Source organism: Anabrus simplex, chromosome 14 (assembly GCF_040414725.1).
Source record: "Anabrus simplex isolate iqAnaSimp1 chromosome 14, ASM4041472v1, whole genome shotgun sequence".
NCBI classification, from domain to species: Eukaryota; Metazoa; Arthropoda; class Insecta; order Orthoptera; family Tettigoniidae; genus Anabrus; species Anabrus simplex.
In genome coordinates, this window is record NC_090278.1 from 61,084,544 (window position 1) to 61,100,208 (window position 15,665).

At 40.7% G+C, this 15,665-nt stretch overlaps 1 protein-coding gene across 1 annotated transcript in view; it reads right to left on the bottom strand.

The window, feature by feature from the left end:
• Positions 1-1,748: 1,748 nt before the first annotated feature.
• The window catches only part of LOC136885333 (pyrethroid hydrolase Ces2a), a 349,005-nt gene continuing 335,088 nt past the window's right edge, over positions 1,749-15,665 (bottom strand). Inside the window, exons 9-10 of the mRNA XM_067157845.2 lie at positions 2,888-3,038; positions 1,749-2,222 (exon numbers count right to left, since the gene is read on the bottom strand). Of these exons, the coding sequence (XP_067013946.2) occupies positions 1,880-2,222; positions 2,888-3,038 (494 nt within the window). The 3' untranslated portion in view covers positions 1,749-1,879. The remainder of the gene's footprint in view (positions 2,223-2,887; positions 3,039-15,665) is intronic.

The window sequence follows — 15,665 nt, forward strand, 5'->3', positions numbered from 1 at the left end:
ATATCCTTATGTGTGAAATACCATGGGTCTATATTACCTGTGATTAGTACCACCAAGCAAGGAACATGATGAGTTTACGCTACCTATGATTAGTACCACTGTATGAGGAACACCATGGTTCTGCTTTACCAGTGATTAGCACCATTATGAAGGGCCAGTGACCTGGATTTTGGACCCCTTTGGACAACAAGCATCATCTCAGAAAATAAGGTATTGTGAATTGGATCCACTTAATGTTTTCGATTCATGGTCAATTTTCATCATTTGTTTTAGATTCTAGTCAGTGGATACATTTTGAAGTTTGAATTATCACTTTCTTTCATTGCACCTTGTATCATTAGCAGCTGATGACATAGCTGATAGGCCCCTTTAAACAACAAACATCATCATCATCATCATCATCATCATCATCATCATCATCATCATACTCTGCATTATTCACTCCCTACGTATTTGAAACTGTCCACAATTTCAAGGCTTTTATCACTAATTTTCACAATGCCTCTCCCTTGTCTCTCTCCTCTTGGTATCGCCATGGTCTTGCTTTACCGTGCTATGCTGTTCATTCCCCAGGCCACAATATCATCTACAAATGGTAATAACTTCCTCTCGCTATTCCAATATGCTTCCTGCAGTGTGCACATATTTATTATTATTATTATTATTATTATTATTATTATTATTATTATTATTATTATTATTATTATTATTATTATTATTATTCAGTTACACACATTTGTAAGTGGCAGAAATATTTTTCTCCTTTTTCCTGCCAGGAGGCATCAAGTAGCTAAATTTGCCCCTGTACCAACCACCAAAAAAACATGCAATTCTGATTGGAGCCCTCCACATAGGGTTGATGCCAGGAGGTGCATCCAGCCGTATAACTGGACCTACTTCACACAAAGTAAGAAATTGGGAGAAAGACTTCTTGCCAAGGCAGCTGCAACTCTAACCCCACTGGGCTGAGTGGCTCAGACGGTTGAGGCGCTGGCTTTCTGACCCCAACTTGGTAGGTTCGATCTTGGCTCAGTGCGTGGTATTTGAAGGTGCTCAAATATGTCAACGTCGTATAATTAGATTTACTGGCACATAAAAGAACTCCTGAGGGACTAAATTCCGGCACCTCAGCATCTACAAAAACCGTTTAAAAAAAAGTAGTTAGTGGGACATACTCTAATTCCAGCAACACATGACTATGATCATGAAATGAACAGACACATCATCTGGAGCAGTTGCCAGTCACAGGTTGGGTCTGCTTGGAATATAAGCCTCTCCATTGTTTTTTGTCCATCCACCATTTCTCTTCTCTCACTGTCATCCAGTTCTGTCCTCTTGCCTCGATGCTCTTTCTTACACCTTTCAGTTATTTGTCCCCGGTCTTCCTCTAGGTCTCCTTCCCTTCAACTCCATTTCTAACATCCTTCTTGGTATCCTTTCCCCTCCCACTCTCTTAACATGCCCATACCACTGCAGCCTTGATTTTTCTATCTTTCCCTGTTGGAGTACCTCATTTACCATCTCCCAAACTCTTACATTTCTTACTCTGTCCATTCTTGTCAAATCTACTCGACACCTTTGAAACTTCATTTCCACTGCTTGTATTCTACTTTTGTTCCTCTCCTTCATCACCCATGTTTCTGATCCATACATAAAACTTACAATCTTGCTAGCTTCAAAGTCATATTTTCTCAAAGAACGGTGCCTGAGGTAAGGATAGAAAAGAACAACATGGAAGAAATTTGATTGATTCAAATTCACTTTATTTTTTAGAAAATTTTTATAAATGATATTTTCTTAATTTTTTCTTCATAACAAATACATATATGTCATTCATAATTTGTGGTTTTTCAGCTTCATTTATCACCAAGTGTTGTCTTTACCCACTAAAGCCCACCAAGTTACCAAAGGGGGGTTTCACAATTTTAGGCGGTTGCAGCAGACCTGTGGCCCTGGAGGCAGTGTTATCTGTCTTGGCCCACACACCACTGAGAGGAGCCAGTCCTACCACACCTGTTGTTATCGGCACCAACGTTTCCACAGTCTTACACATGACAGCGTGAAGTCCTGTAGCGGCCAACGCACCAGTCCACAGGCTCATCTGACACGAGCGGAAATCATTTGAAACTTCAGGTTCTCCCTTCACTTGAAGGAAGTTGTTGCTGGCACGAGAGAACGATGGCCACAACATCTTCTGTCCTTGACTCGTGAACGTAGGAACCCTAGAACAAAAAACTCATTATGAGTAATCAAATGGAGGAAGCAAGTGTCAAATCATGTCAGATTTATCTCTTTTAACTTTTTTCCATCAGTCCAAGTGAGAAAAGAACTCTTAATCCTTCACCTCTCGTGCTGAATATTCCAAAGCGCTTGTCACACAAGCGGTCATTCCAAGTATGTTAGTGCTAGTGAATGCCTTTGAATGACAGGAGTGTCGGGACTAAGAGAGGCTGAGAAATTTCAGAAGAAGATCCTTCACAAGGTAATGGGTCAAAAATCGTGGATGGCTAGTATAGGTTACGAGGAAGGGAAGAAATATACCAAGAAAGTGAAAGCTTGATTGAGTCAATGAAGAAAAGAAGACTCAAATTTTATGGACATCTGTTTAGAATAGACGAAAAGAGGCTGACAAAACAGATTTTTAAAACACTTGACCTAAGGTTTCCAACAAATGGTTCAGGAAGGTAAGAAAGGATCTTGAGCAATCTAGATTAAATTGGGAAGAACAAAGTGTAGATCAGTGGTCAACAGCTTCAGAGCCTTCCATGACGAACAGATTTTGGGTTGCAAAGAAGGCTTCCAGTAATATGCGATTATTGCTTAACATGGTCTCAAATGGGCGTAAACGAATATAATAATGATAATAATAATTGAATAAAAATCTTACCCACTCCTTGCAAACTCAGCAATGAAGTCTGTTACTTGACCTTGGACATTGAAGTCCTGAGGATCTTCCAGGCTGAAGATATTCTCATCTTTTGCTCCATCCAGTGGCTGAGCATCAAAAATATAAGGCAGATCATCACCATGACCCACACCTAGAAAGTACATAGAACATGCGTAGGTTGGAAATGGATTTAGAAGACTGCTTTTAAAAAGACTTGAACATTATAAACAGAACAAAATCAAGATGATCATTTGGTTGCAATTCAATTCAATAAGTGACAAGCATACAGAGTTCATGCGCAAATTATAAAAAGAAAAATATTTAATTTTAAAACTTATATTCTCAGTTAAATACTAATTTGTGTACCTATGCAACAAATGTTGTTGTTTGAGTCATTAATCCATAGACTGGTTTGATGCAGCATTCCATGCCACCCTACCCTGTTCTAATCTTTTCTTTTCTACATTACTACATCCTATACCTGGTCTAATCTGCTTGTCATATTCACACGTTGGTCTACGTCTACCTTTCTTACCGCCTACACTTCCCTCAAAAAGTAACTGTATAAGCCCTGGGTGTCTTCAGATATGTCCTAAAATTCTCTCTTGTCTTCTCATCAGATTTAGCCAAATCGATCACCTCTCACCAATTCACTTCAGTATCTCTTCATTCGTGAAACCATCTCACCTTCAGCATTCTTCTGTAACACCACATTTCAAAAGCTTCTATTCTTTTTTCTTTCTGAACTAAACATCATCCATGTTTCACTTCCATACAATGCCACACTCCATGTGAAAGTCTTCAGAAACATCTTTTTAATTCCCATATCAGTGTTCGAAGTGAGCAAATTTATTTTCTTAAGAAACAAATCCTTCCTTGCTTGTGTTAGGGATTGGAATAACTTACCAAGGGAGATGTTCAATAAATTTCCAATTTCTTTGAAATCATTTAGGAAAAGGCTAGGAAAACAACAGATAGGGAATCTGCCACCTGGACGACTGCCTTAAATGCAGATCAGTATTGATTGATTGATTGATTGATTGATTGATTGATTGATTTCCTTAATTCTGCCATTGTTGATTATTGTACTACACAAGTAACAATATTCATGCTGGGCTGAGTGGCCCAGACAGTCGAAGTGCTGGCCTTCTGATCCCAACTTGGCGGGTTCGATCCTGGCTCAGTTTGGTGACGTCAGCTTCGTGTCGATAGATTTACTGACGTGTAGAAGACCTTGTGCGGGACTAAATTCTGGCACCTTGGCGTCTCCCAAAACTGTAAAACTAGTTACTGGGACGTAAAGCCAATAACATTATTAACAATATTAATCTACTTCCTTTAAGACTTAATTTCCTAATCTAATATTTCCTGCATCACCTGACTTTTTGTTTGGCTGTATTCCATTACTTTTGTTTTGGACTTATTTATTTTCATCTTGTACTCCTTCCATACCGTTCATTAACTTCTCTAGATCTTCTTCAGTCTCAGATAAAATAACAATATCATCAGCAAATTTCAGAATTTTGATTTCCTCACCTTCAGTTGTGATTCCCTTTCCAAGTGCCTCTTTGATTTCCTTTACTGCCTGTTCTATATAAACACTGAAAAGGAGGGGGACAAACTGTAGCCTTGCCTGACTAGTTTCTGGATTGCTGCTTCTTTTTCAAAGCCCTCGATTCTTATCACCGCAGACTGATTTTTATCTAGATTGAGATAATTCTTCGTTCTTGATATCTGATCCTGATCACCTTCAGAATCTCAAATAGCTCGGTCCAATCAACTTGACTGAATGCCTTTTCTACATCTACAAATGCTATGCACGTGGGCTTGTCCTTCTTAATTTAGTCCTCTAAGATCAGACATATAGTCACGATTGCTTCACTTGTTTGTACATTTCTTCTGAAACCAAATTGATCTTTACCCAACTCATTTTCAACTTATCTTTCCATTCTGCAAATAATGTGTGTTAAAATTTTGCACGTGCAAGATCCTAAGCAGTGCAGTATTTTTCACATTTGTCAGCCCTGGCTTTCTTGGGTATAACAACACTCTATCTCAAATCGGATGATACTTTGGCTGTATCATACATCTTGCACAATAAATGGAATAACCTCACCATGCTCGTTTCTCCTAAGACAGTCAGTAATTCAGAGGCAAATTTATTAATTACAGCTGCTAACTAAGCACAGCGCCTTAACAATCATGGCCACGAGGAAAAGACTGGGGACACAAAAGCAGGGAACCCAACGAGTGAATATAAATAACAGAAAGGAACCAACAACTGTCATAGCAGAAACTAGCTCACTGGGGACTGAGAAAAGATGGTGGCAGTGGTGGTGGTGGTGTTGATTCGATGTAGAAGAACTGGGGTTAATGAGATCCTATCTATTTTAAGATCTGGAGATTGCCCTTGTCCTTTTGTGTTTGTTCGTAGTCTCCTATTTCTGTTGCTTCCACTTTCCATACTGACCTGTCATTGAGTCTATCATATTATGTGTGTTCCTTTCTTATTGCCCACCCCCCACTTCTCTCTCTGACATGATTTGACACTTATATGTTCCTTTCTTATATAAGAGGCAATCAAAAAGAGTCCACTCAACGGTCGCACAGTCTTGAATCCAGATGCCTATCAGGCAAAATCGCCGTGAGCATGGAGGCACTCATTGCACCGCCGCACCAGGTTTAATATCCCCGTGTGATAAAACACCGTGTCCTGCTGCACATCCTCGTCTGACAGGAACGTCAAAATTTCAAGGCGTGATAATTGCATGGGGAGAGATCAGGACTATAGGGCGGGTGCTCGATTGTCTCCCACTTGAGTTGGCTGGATGATGCTGGCTTCCCAGATGGACTGGCTTCTTGTGTCAAAGCGCGACCTGCACAGAACATGGTGCACCATTCCGCAACAGTGGTTTTCGACAGACATGTTGCCCCATACACAGTCTTTATTCTCTGATGGATGTCAACCAGTATTTGTCCTTTGGCAGCTAAGAACAGAATAACAGCACGTTGGTCCTGTTTGGACGCATTTGTTAACACCTCACCATAGTTCACATGGCAACATTTAGCGCACGCTCCTCGGCACGACACAACTGCCACACTAATCCCTTTGCATCCAAGTCCGTGCTTATATACCCATGTCAGAGTCACGCTACCTTGCATGTCTGCTGCAGCAAAGCCCTCAAATGGAAAGTTTTTAATCATGCCGTATAGATAATTTTCATATCCTACTCAGTTCAGTTCACTTCTTTTCTTTTCAACCTCCAGGATATTGGACAGCAAATTCAGCAATTCAGCCATTAAGACCGAGTCATTGACTCAGAGTTTATGTATAGAAAATCAGTGGTGTGCAGTGAAAATGTTCATTACCCCCGGCTGCAAAAACAATTAAGTAATCGCAGCCCCACCACAATGCCATTTCCAAATTGGTATTCATGACACCGTTATAACGGAAGCCACTGCATACTTTAAACAATATGTTTACAGTTTCAGACGGTGATGCTTCATAATGGTTTTCAGAGAAATTTATTGGGACATACTTGGTGTTAACTTAAAAATTTTAACATGACTGAGCAAAACTTAGCAGGTATTTTACTGAAGCCGAAGCTATACATTACAAGATATTAGAATCATTCCATATTGACGGTTTTCACTTTTACATTTAATTTTTACTTTGTAAAGTGAAGTTATACATTTTCACTAGCTTACTGCACGTACGTAGAGCGACAACAATGAATAACATTCACTATTGCAGGCTGAGCCACACCCCCTCCCATCGCGGAAACAATCCCAGCACAAAACAATACCGTGAGAGATCTGAGGCGTAGATCGCAACTAGGAAAGGCCAAAGAAAACAGCCTTGAACTGGACAGGAGCCTCATTACCAATTAAAAATAGTAAGAGACTAATAGGGAACATGCATGATCCGGGGTTTTAATTAAAAATATGCTAATCTGATTCAAAATTTCGTGCAGAATTCAAAAATGTGATCAGAATGTACAAATAATAACTCCAAACATGATAAAAATCTACGAAAATGTCACGTCACGCAAGTACGCGATCTCATTGGTCTGACGTCATCGTACAGGTTGACTGAATTAGCAGACGAAATAACGCATAGTGCGCTGTGAGAAGCAGGATACACTTCGCGTATTTCTACTTTACGTTAGTGTCTAGTATGATTAAATTCGAGGTCTATACATCGGATAATAATCTGAGTGGTATATTTTAGACTTAAAATGAATCCTGCGCAGACAGTGAGGCAGAAAACTTATAAATGGTGTAGAGTTCCGATGTGCAATAGCACATCGCATACCATACCAAACAAATTTTTATACATGTTCCAAAGACGCTAAAACTAGGGAGAAATGGATTTTGGCGAGCCGGAAAAATGCTGGTGATATATCGGAAAAGTCTACAGTTTATTTTTTTGAAGATTTTAACGTAAGATGAATTTGTTTGAATTTTCAAATCATTTTTCCATGTCAGCTGTTCTAGTGGTAAAACTTTACATTTTAATGTATGATGCTTTATTTAAATGCTTCAATTACATCTTGGAATATGAAAGTAATAAACAGTGCATTAAATAATGCTTATTATTAAAGTATTCTCCAAACCTAACCTATGTTTTGGGTGATTCATGTCAAGATAATAAATCAAAGGGGTTATGAACCATTTTGACAGCTCTAATTCTACCAATATATCTTGGCATGGGACAGTTATGTATGTCTTTATTGAAGAGCTTAATTGGTAAAGAAATTTAGGCTATATCTAAATAGTCTATAATGTAACAAAGAATAGGCGTGTACATCACGAAAGGAAACAACGTGAATTTAACAAATGTATAACTCTACACACAACCAATGCTTGTTTGTTGGGGTCTTATAAGTTAACAATGCTCAATTATAATAATTATCATAATATTAATGAAATAAATAACATAATTGCACACAGGTGAAAATAGTGATGTAGGTGTTTAAAATATTATCCAACTTAGCCTAAGTTTTAGGTTATACAAGCCAAGTCAATAAACCGAAGGGTAAAAATACTGCGCGAGTTGGCCGTGCGGTTAGGAGCGCGCAGCTGTGAGCTCGCATCCGGGAGATAGAAGGTTTTGAACCCCACTGCTGGCAGCCCTGAAGATGGTTTTCCGTGGTTTCCCATTTTCACACCAGGCAAATGCTGAGGCTGTACCTAAGGCCACGGCCGCTTTGTTCCCATTCCTAGGCCTTTCCTGTCCCATCGTTGCCATAAGACCTATATGTGACGGTGTGACGTAAAGCAAACAGCAAAAACAAAAAAAAAAAAAAGTAAAAGTCACAGCACTCAAAGACATTCCTGTATTGAGCGACTAAAATGTCACCAGGACACTTTTCTTTCCTGATATGCTCAGCTTGTTAAAAGCCAAATGTAATTAATGTTATTGGCTTCACGCCCCGCTAACTACTTCTACGATTTTCGGAGACGCCGATGTGCAGGAATTTAGTCCTGCAGGAGTTCTTTTACGTGCCAGTAAATCTACCGACACGAGGCTGACGTATTTGAGCACCTTCAACTACCACCGGACTGAACCAGGATCGAACCTGCCAAGTTGGGGTCAGAAGGCCAGCACCTCAACCGTCTGAACCACTCAGCCCAACTTGTGAAAACTAGATGAAGTCATATTTATCTTTATCATGTTTAACTTTTTCCCTCCACCAAGATATTTAATTCTCTTTCATGGGCCCCGGAAGTGGGTAGGCCAGTTGCCCCAACCATAAATATATATATTTTTTTAGAAATGATAGGTTATAGACCTACAGTACTATGATCTTTCTTTCTTTCTTTCTTTCTTTCTTTCTTAATCAGTTTATCCTTCAGGGTTGGTTTTCTCTCGGACTCAGCGAGGGATTTCACCTCTACCACTTCAAGGGCAGTGTCCTGGAACGTGAGAATTTGAGTATGGTGATGAAACTGGTGAGGAGGGCCATTACCTCGCCCAGGCGGCCTCACCTGTTATGCTCAACAGGGGCCTTGTTGGAGGATGGGAGGATCGGAAGGGATAGACAAGGAAGAGGGAAGGAAACGGCCGTGGCCTTAGGTGCCTGGAGGAGAAGTAGGAAAATACGAAAAACCACTTCGAGGATGGCTGAGGTGGGATTCGAAACCCTTCTACTCAGTTGACCTCCCGAGGCTGAGTAGACCCCGTTCCAGCCCTCGTACTATTTGTTTTCAACTTTCATGGCAGAGCCGGGAATCGAAACCGGGCCTCCGGAAGTGGCACACATTAACCACTACACCACAGAAGCGGACTAGTACTATAATGCTACCTATATGTTTATGTTAGTGCTGAAATCTGATTTCTTACTTTACTAATGCTGAAAGCCCGAAAATGTAATGTTATTCTTTAATAGGGGAATCAGTCCAGAAGGAAATATTGAAAGTCATGTGATATCTATCCAGGTTCGTTGTTATCCTAATACTATGGGTTACAGTACATTGCACATATATAAAAGACGCCACTTACAAACTTGCTTGTTATCCGCTAATTTCTGCGGCCACAAAAGTCACATTTTTCAAGAATGATGACATCTACACATGGTAGATTGACTGTGCTGTTTTGAACCTTTCTTCTGTCATTTCGAAGTTATTCGCGATCATGAATAATAAACAATCGGCTTTTAGCAACGGCTGATGCACAACGGCTGGTAGAGCTCCATGCGGTACTGGATCGTGACGTCACAGCGCGCCGCTTACGTCAGAGGCCGTTTCACTCGCCTTGCGGAAAGGCACTATTAAATATTTTTTTAATGGTAGAAAACAAGGCAACATACCACAATGTAATACGTTTACGTACTATTTCATTGGTGTACTTTTCGAAAAAAATATTTTTGAAAATGATGCATGTTCCCAATTCTACAAATAATAAAATCCAAGTACACGTAATGAGGGTTTATTAATATGGTAAAATAAAGGTAGAAGGAAAGAATAAAAGAAATCAATAAAAAGGACTGGAACGGGTACATACATGAGTAGACTTGGTCCAGTTGATGGCTTAACATTGCTATGTGAGCATGACGTTATCCAACCCCTACATAAAATTAAACTATCGGCGAGCTCACACTCAGTTAAATACAACATCATTATTGAACATGCCAGTATTAATATTAGTGTCACTGATCAAGCAGATCGTTCTTTCCACGAGTTTAATATTGTATCATCTTTCACACACATCGTTTCAACTCCACCCTCATACCAACAACCACCATAGATTGTCAAACTCCCACGCATCAAGGAGAAAAAACCCCGAGCCGGAAAAATAAAATGGCACAAAGAGAAACATTTTTGGACCGAGGAAACAAAATAAATAACCAAAGGGTAAATCCCAGGCATGCGCATAGCCTAAATATAAGAAACATAAACAAGGCGGCCCCATGGGTAAGCGAGCGGCCGAGACAGGTGCAAAGGCAAAAGACATAGCACCGTACAAAAAAGCAAAAATAAGATACAGAAACAAGATTAAAATGTAAATTTATCTGACCGATATGTCGTTCTTTCACTCCCCTCTCGCACCAACATACGTGCACACATTCAGACACATCCAGGATAGGCAACGAATACGAGTACAGCACCGGTTAAAAGGCGAACTCAATTTCATATAGCATGACTCCGAGGTCACAAACGAGATATCATTAATATCAGAAGTCGCATGCACAGCACAAAGGAATTTAGCTGTGGGATCAGAGAAATCTGGTAGTCATGCACAAACCCATCAGGATTCGCACTTCGTACGACACAAGTGGAAGCTCGCGCCGACACGAAGGCAAACAGTCATTAGATGGCGAATTACATAAGAATGCACTGCACATGAAAAGAAAGTAATATGAGACCCAAGTATCAATATATCATAATCACAATAACCACAAGAAAACATGCAGCCCATTCATACTACGGACCAAAAAGACGCATATCAGTCAGCTATGAATAATAGAACAAATATTACAAAAGAAGAGTAGAACAAAGAATAATATGAGAGAATTACCATACCTGGAATTCTCTTATGAATTAAACTGCCCTATTGTTAAGGCAAAAAGAGTAACAGGAAGTTTCAAGTGGAATAGTTATCTTGAACACCTGAGGAGAAATACACGAAGGCTCTGTAATAAATACAGGGAACTTCAGGATCAAGAAAGCCTAGATTCTTACAAAGAATCACAAAGAAGGTACAAGTCAGAAGACAAAAAGGCTTCTAGGAAATCTTGGAGACAGTTTTGTGACTCCATTGAAAGTCAACATGAAGCGGCAAGGCTTCATAAAATTTTAACCTTGGATAGAAGGGCAAGGCTGGGCTCACTGGAGTCTCCTTCGGGTGGATATACATCCACAGAGAGGATGTACTTACTGCTTGATGCCCACTTTCCAGGTTCAGTAGTCACGAATAGTGAGGTAGAATCGAGCGGATCCTTCAGACCCGATAAAAGTGGCTGGAAGGAAGCCGCAGAGATTGTTACCCCAAGAAGGGTCAAGTGGGCATTAGAATCCTTTGCCCCTTACAAAAGCCCAGGGGTGAATGGGATCTTCCCGGCACTTCTTCAAGAAGCGGGGGGGGGGGGGGTGGTCCTCATACCATACCTGGTCAGAATATTTAGAGCCTGTCTCACTATGGGGTACGTGTACTCCTTGTGGCGTCAGGCGAAGGTGGTGTATATACCTAAACCCGGAAGGTCTTCATATACTAGACCTAAGGATTATAGACCCATTAGTCTAACGTCTTTTCTACTTAAGACCTTGGAAAGACTGGTGGATAGACACATCAGGGAGAAAGTATTAAGAGACTTTCCCCTGCATTCTCATCAACATGCATATCAACCAGGGAAGTCGGTTGAGACGGCACTACACCAGCTAGTTTCTAGGCTGGAGAGTGCCTTGGATCAGCAACAACTTGCTATGGTTGTATTCCTAGATATAGAAGGGGCCTTTAATTATACATCTTTGGGCTCCATCGAACGTAGTCTAGAGAGAAGAGGAGTGACCAGTATGCTCATAAAATGGATTATGGCCTCAGTGCAGGGCCGTCAAGTTCTGTTTACCCTCAACGCTGTAATGTTGAGAGCTAATATAGACAGGGGGTGTCCACAGGGAGGAGTATTATCACCAACATTATGGTGTCTGGTAGTGGATGAACTACTTACCAGGTTAAATGTTGGAGGAATATACGCCCAAGGCTATGCAGACGACATAAGCCTGATGGCGGTAGGAAATTTCCCCAGCACGGTTTCCAAGCTCGTACAGAGCTCTCTACGTAGGGTGGAAAAATGGTGCCACGAGACAGACTTGTCGGTTAACCCCGATAAGACGGAGCTCGTGGTATTTACCAAGAGGAGGAGGCTAGACGGACTGTCAGAGCCTTTCCTATTTGGGAAAAAACTAGCTAAGACAACCTCAGTTAAGTACCTAGGGGTAATCCTTGGGGCAAGACTGAGCTGGAAGAAACATATAGATTATAAGGTGGATAAGGCTCGCAAGATTATGTGGGCCTGTCGCAGGGCCGTCGGGAAGACTTGGGGCCTAAGACCTAAGGTGGTCCAGTGGCTCTATATCTCTATTCTACGGCCCACGATCACCTATGCATCTTTAGTCTGGTGGCCAGGTTCGGAGAGTAAAACTGTGACCACCAAGTTAAACAGTGTCCAAAGACTTGCGTGTCTAGGAATAACAGGGGCACTGGATACTACACCATTATGTGCAATGGAGGCCATCCTAGGTTTTCCCCCCTTACATTTATATGTTAAGGCAATAGCGGGAATGAGTGCTTATCGCCTCTGGTCACTCGGAGGATGGTCCTTCAAAAACCCGAATAGAGGTCATGCCTCTATTCTTAAAAGGCTTCACCAGACTTGCCCTATGACAATGATGGTTGGGGATCTGACGAAGCCTAGCTTTAATTTGGATTATAAATTTACAGTGGTGATACCCACAAGGGAGGAGTGGGCCGCGGATGCTGGGGCCCGTCTTAAGTCTGGGGGCTGTAGATGGTACACAGATGGCTCGCGGACGGAGACGGGCACAGGCGCCGGGGTCTGGGGGCCTAAGACAAGGCTCTCCCTTCCTATGGGTAAATATGCTACTGTTTTCCAGGCTGAAGTATACGCAATACTGGCCTGTGCTGTATATATATGGAATATGCCTGGACACAGAAGACACATCACTATTTGTAGTGATAGCCAGGCAGCACTAAAAGCACTTTGTGCAGTTAAAACAACATCAAAACTGGTATGGGAATGCCAAAGGATGTTAGATCAGCTGTGTGAATTTAGCTCAGTTACCCTTTTATGGGTCCCTGGGCACACAGGTATTAGTGGAAATGAAGAAGCTGACAAACTAGCGAAACAAGGCTCAAAAGGTTCTTTCACAGGACCAGAGCCTTTCCTGGGAGTGTCACTCTGAAGCGTGAGACTGGTAATATCCCAATGGACAAACCAGTCTCACTTAGATATTTGGAAGAGGTTAACTATAGCAAGGCAGGCACGTGAACTTATAAAAAGGCCTAGCCAAAGTTATAAAAAGGTCCTAATGAATTTGAATAGGACCAGAATGAGAATGGTAGTTGAACTGTTAACAGGCCACAATACCTTACAGAGACACCTACACATCATGAAAATCACTCAGGATCCGATGTTTAGAAGATGCGGTAAGGAGGAAGAGACCTCCGCGCATGTGTTATGTCAGTGCGAGGCTCTTGCTAGCACTAGACATCGATACCTTGGCTCACATTTTGTGAGCCTGGAAGACATCAGGAATGCCAATATCCGGACACTGGTATCCTTTATAGGAGTACTAGGGCTGGACTAGGCAAACCTGTTTAAGGGGCACAAAGGGTCTTCATAGACCTACATGTGGAGCTCTACGAAGACAGGGCTCACCCATTTCTTATCTATCTATCTATCATACCTGGAATATATTAGCCAGCAAAGTAAGAAGAAGGATGGTAGAATAGGCTAAGTTTGAATCATTTAAAAACCCTTCTGTAAGTCAAAAACGCTACTCCGATCTGCGTTGGGTCCATTTTTATTCTTCTCTCTAGACCAAAACAAAGATTCGAGTCAAAGGAATAAAATTAGTATCTCGTCGGAAAGATCGACCATCCGTGTTCATAATTGAGGGAGCTGCCCTCTCTAGTACAATCATGGAAACAGTTAAGTCATTCAAGGTGAGGCCAGAAGAGGCCATTAGCAATAACAGAATAGTTACATTTATGAACTTGCCATGCAGACATGGCTCAAGGCAAACCCACACATCCACAGCAACAAAACACAAAATTCTTGTACTTTGCGCTCGGCTCTGTGTTCATGCTGTGCAACCTAAATGTTTTTCCACGTGTATTGAAAAACATCCTCTACACGTGCATTGAATAGACCCGATAAACATTATAAATGCTGAAATCCAAAAATAAAATAAATACGTTTCCTTCTCTATTTCTTCTGCTTTTAGGGCCTCATTGGAGCACTTAAATCAATAATTTTCTGGTCATCTTCTTTGATAAGTTTTCTTTCTGAATTCCTCAGTAGCTTTTTCATTTGTTTTTATTTTTTCTGTCTTTCCTCATCTGTAAATACCCTTTTCATTGTTTGTCTATTTTTGGTTTAGCCTACAGTAAATATTATTTTTATGCTTTTCAGTTTCTTTAAATTTTGGTTTTCAAATCATCCCGAGTTATTTTTATTTCTTCCATATCCTCTCTAACTTCCTTAATCCATCTTACTTGTTGCTTCAGATTCCAAGTTTCTCCTATAAGTTTTCTTGGTAATCTGGTTTCTGTTGTCCTCATAATGTCACCAAAAAAATTGATTCTCCTCTTCCACATAGTATCTGTGATGGGTTCCAGTTCTCTGTACACCACTTCATTTGCCACTATCCACCATTGTCCATCTTTTTTACATTTTTTATTTATGCATGTTCTAGCTATTCTTCTTTTGACTTTTAGGATTTTACTTTTATATACTTCACGATTGATTTCATAAAATGGCTGTATCTTTACTAACAAGACGATGTGTAATAAGTGGCTATATCGTTAACATATTAATCTTTTTTTCTTGTAGCCTGTCGTGTGTGGCGCTAAACATTTTGAGTGTTAACTGTTATACTAATTTGTGGCGTGACAGTACCTTACCCTAGCTGGCTGGCTGGTCTGTCGTTATAAGCAGAGCCCTGCACGGATATACAAAATAATCCGCCTCCGCACTTTGTTCATCCGCATCCACAAATGGTTATCCACGGATTAGTTATTGAAACGGATACATCTAATAACATAATACAATAGGCCTGACACCTGGCACCAGAACCCCTACAGTTGCAGGCTTATGAGGGTTTTTCTCTCGCGACAATGTATGATGTATTGACCTTTGTTCAGGGTGCGAAATCAGAAAGAAATGGTGGGGGGAGAAGGAACATAGGGTTTAATTACTAGTGTTTACTTCAGGCAATAACCGCAGGGGAGGGGGTATAAAATTCCCCTTTAAGTTAATTACCCCCTCCCCAGGAAAAATGTACATTTAATAACTTTTTGTTTCAATTTTTTTATAACAAGAATGATAAACATTAGAAATTCCAATCAGCTGAGACGTTTGTGAGAGTCTGTTCAGTTCTTAAGAAACGCCAGACCGCACGCGATTTGTCCTGATTTATTGTTTTAATAGTGGAACCTTTCTCTGCTGACTGAACGAATTTGTCAGCTTGTACACTTCTGAAGTCAATATGTCCTATTGGCTACTTACTGGAAATATACGCTCCTCAAGAAGTA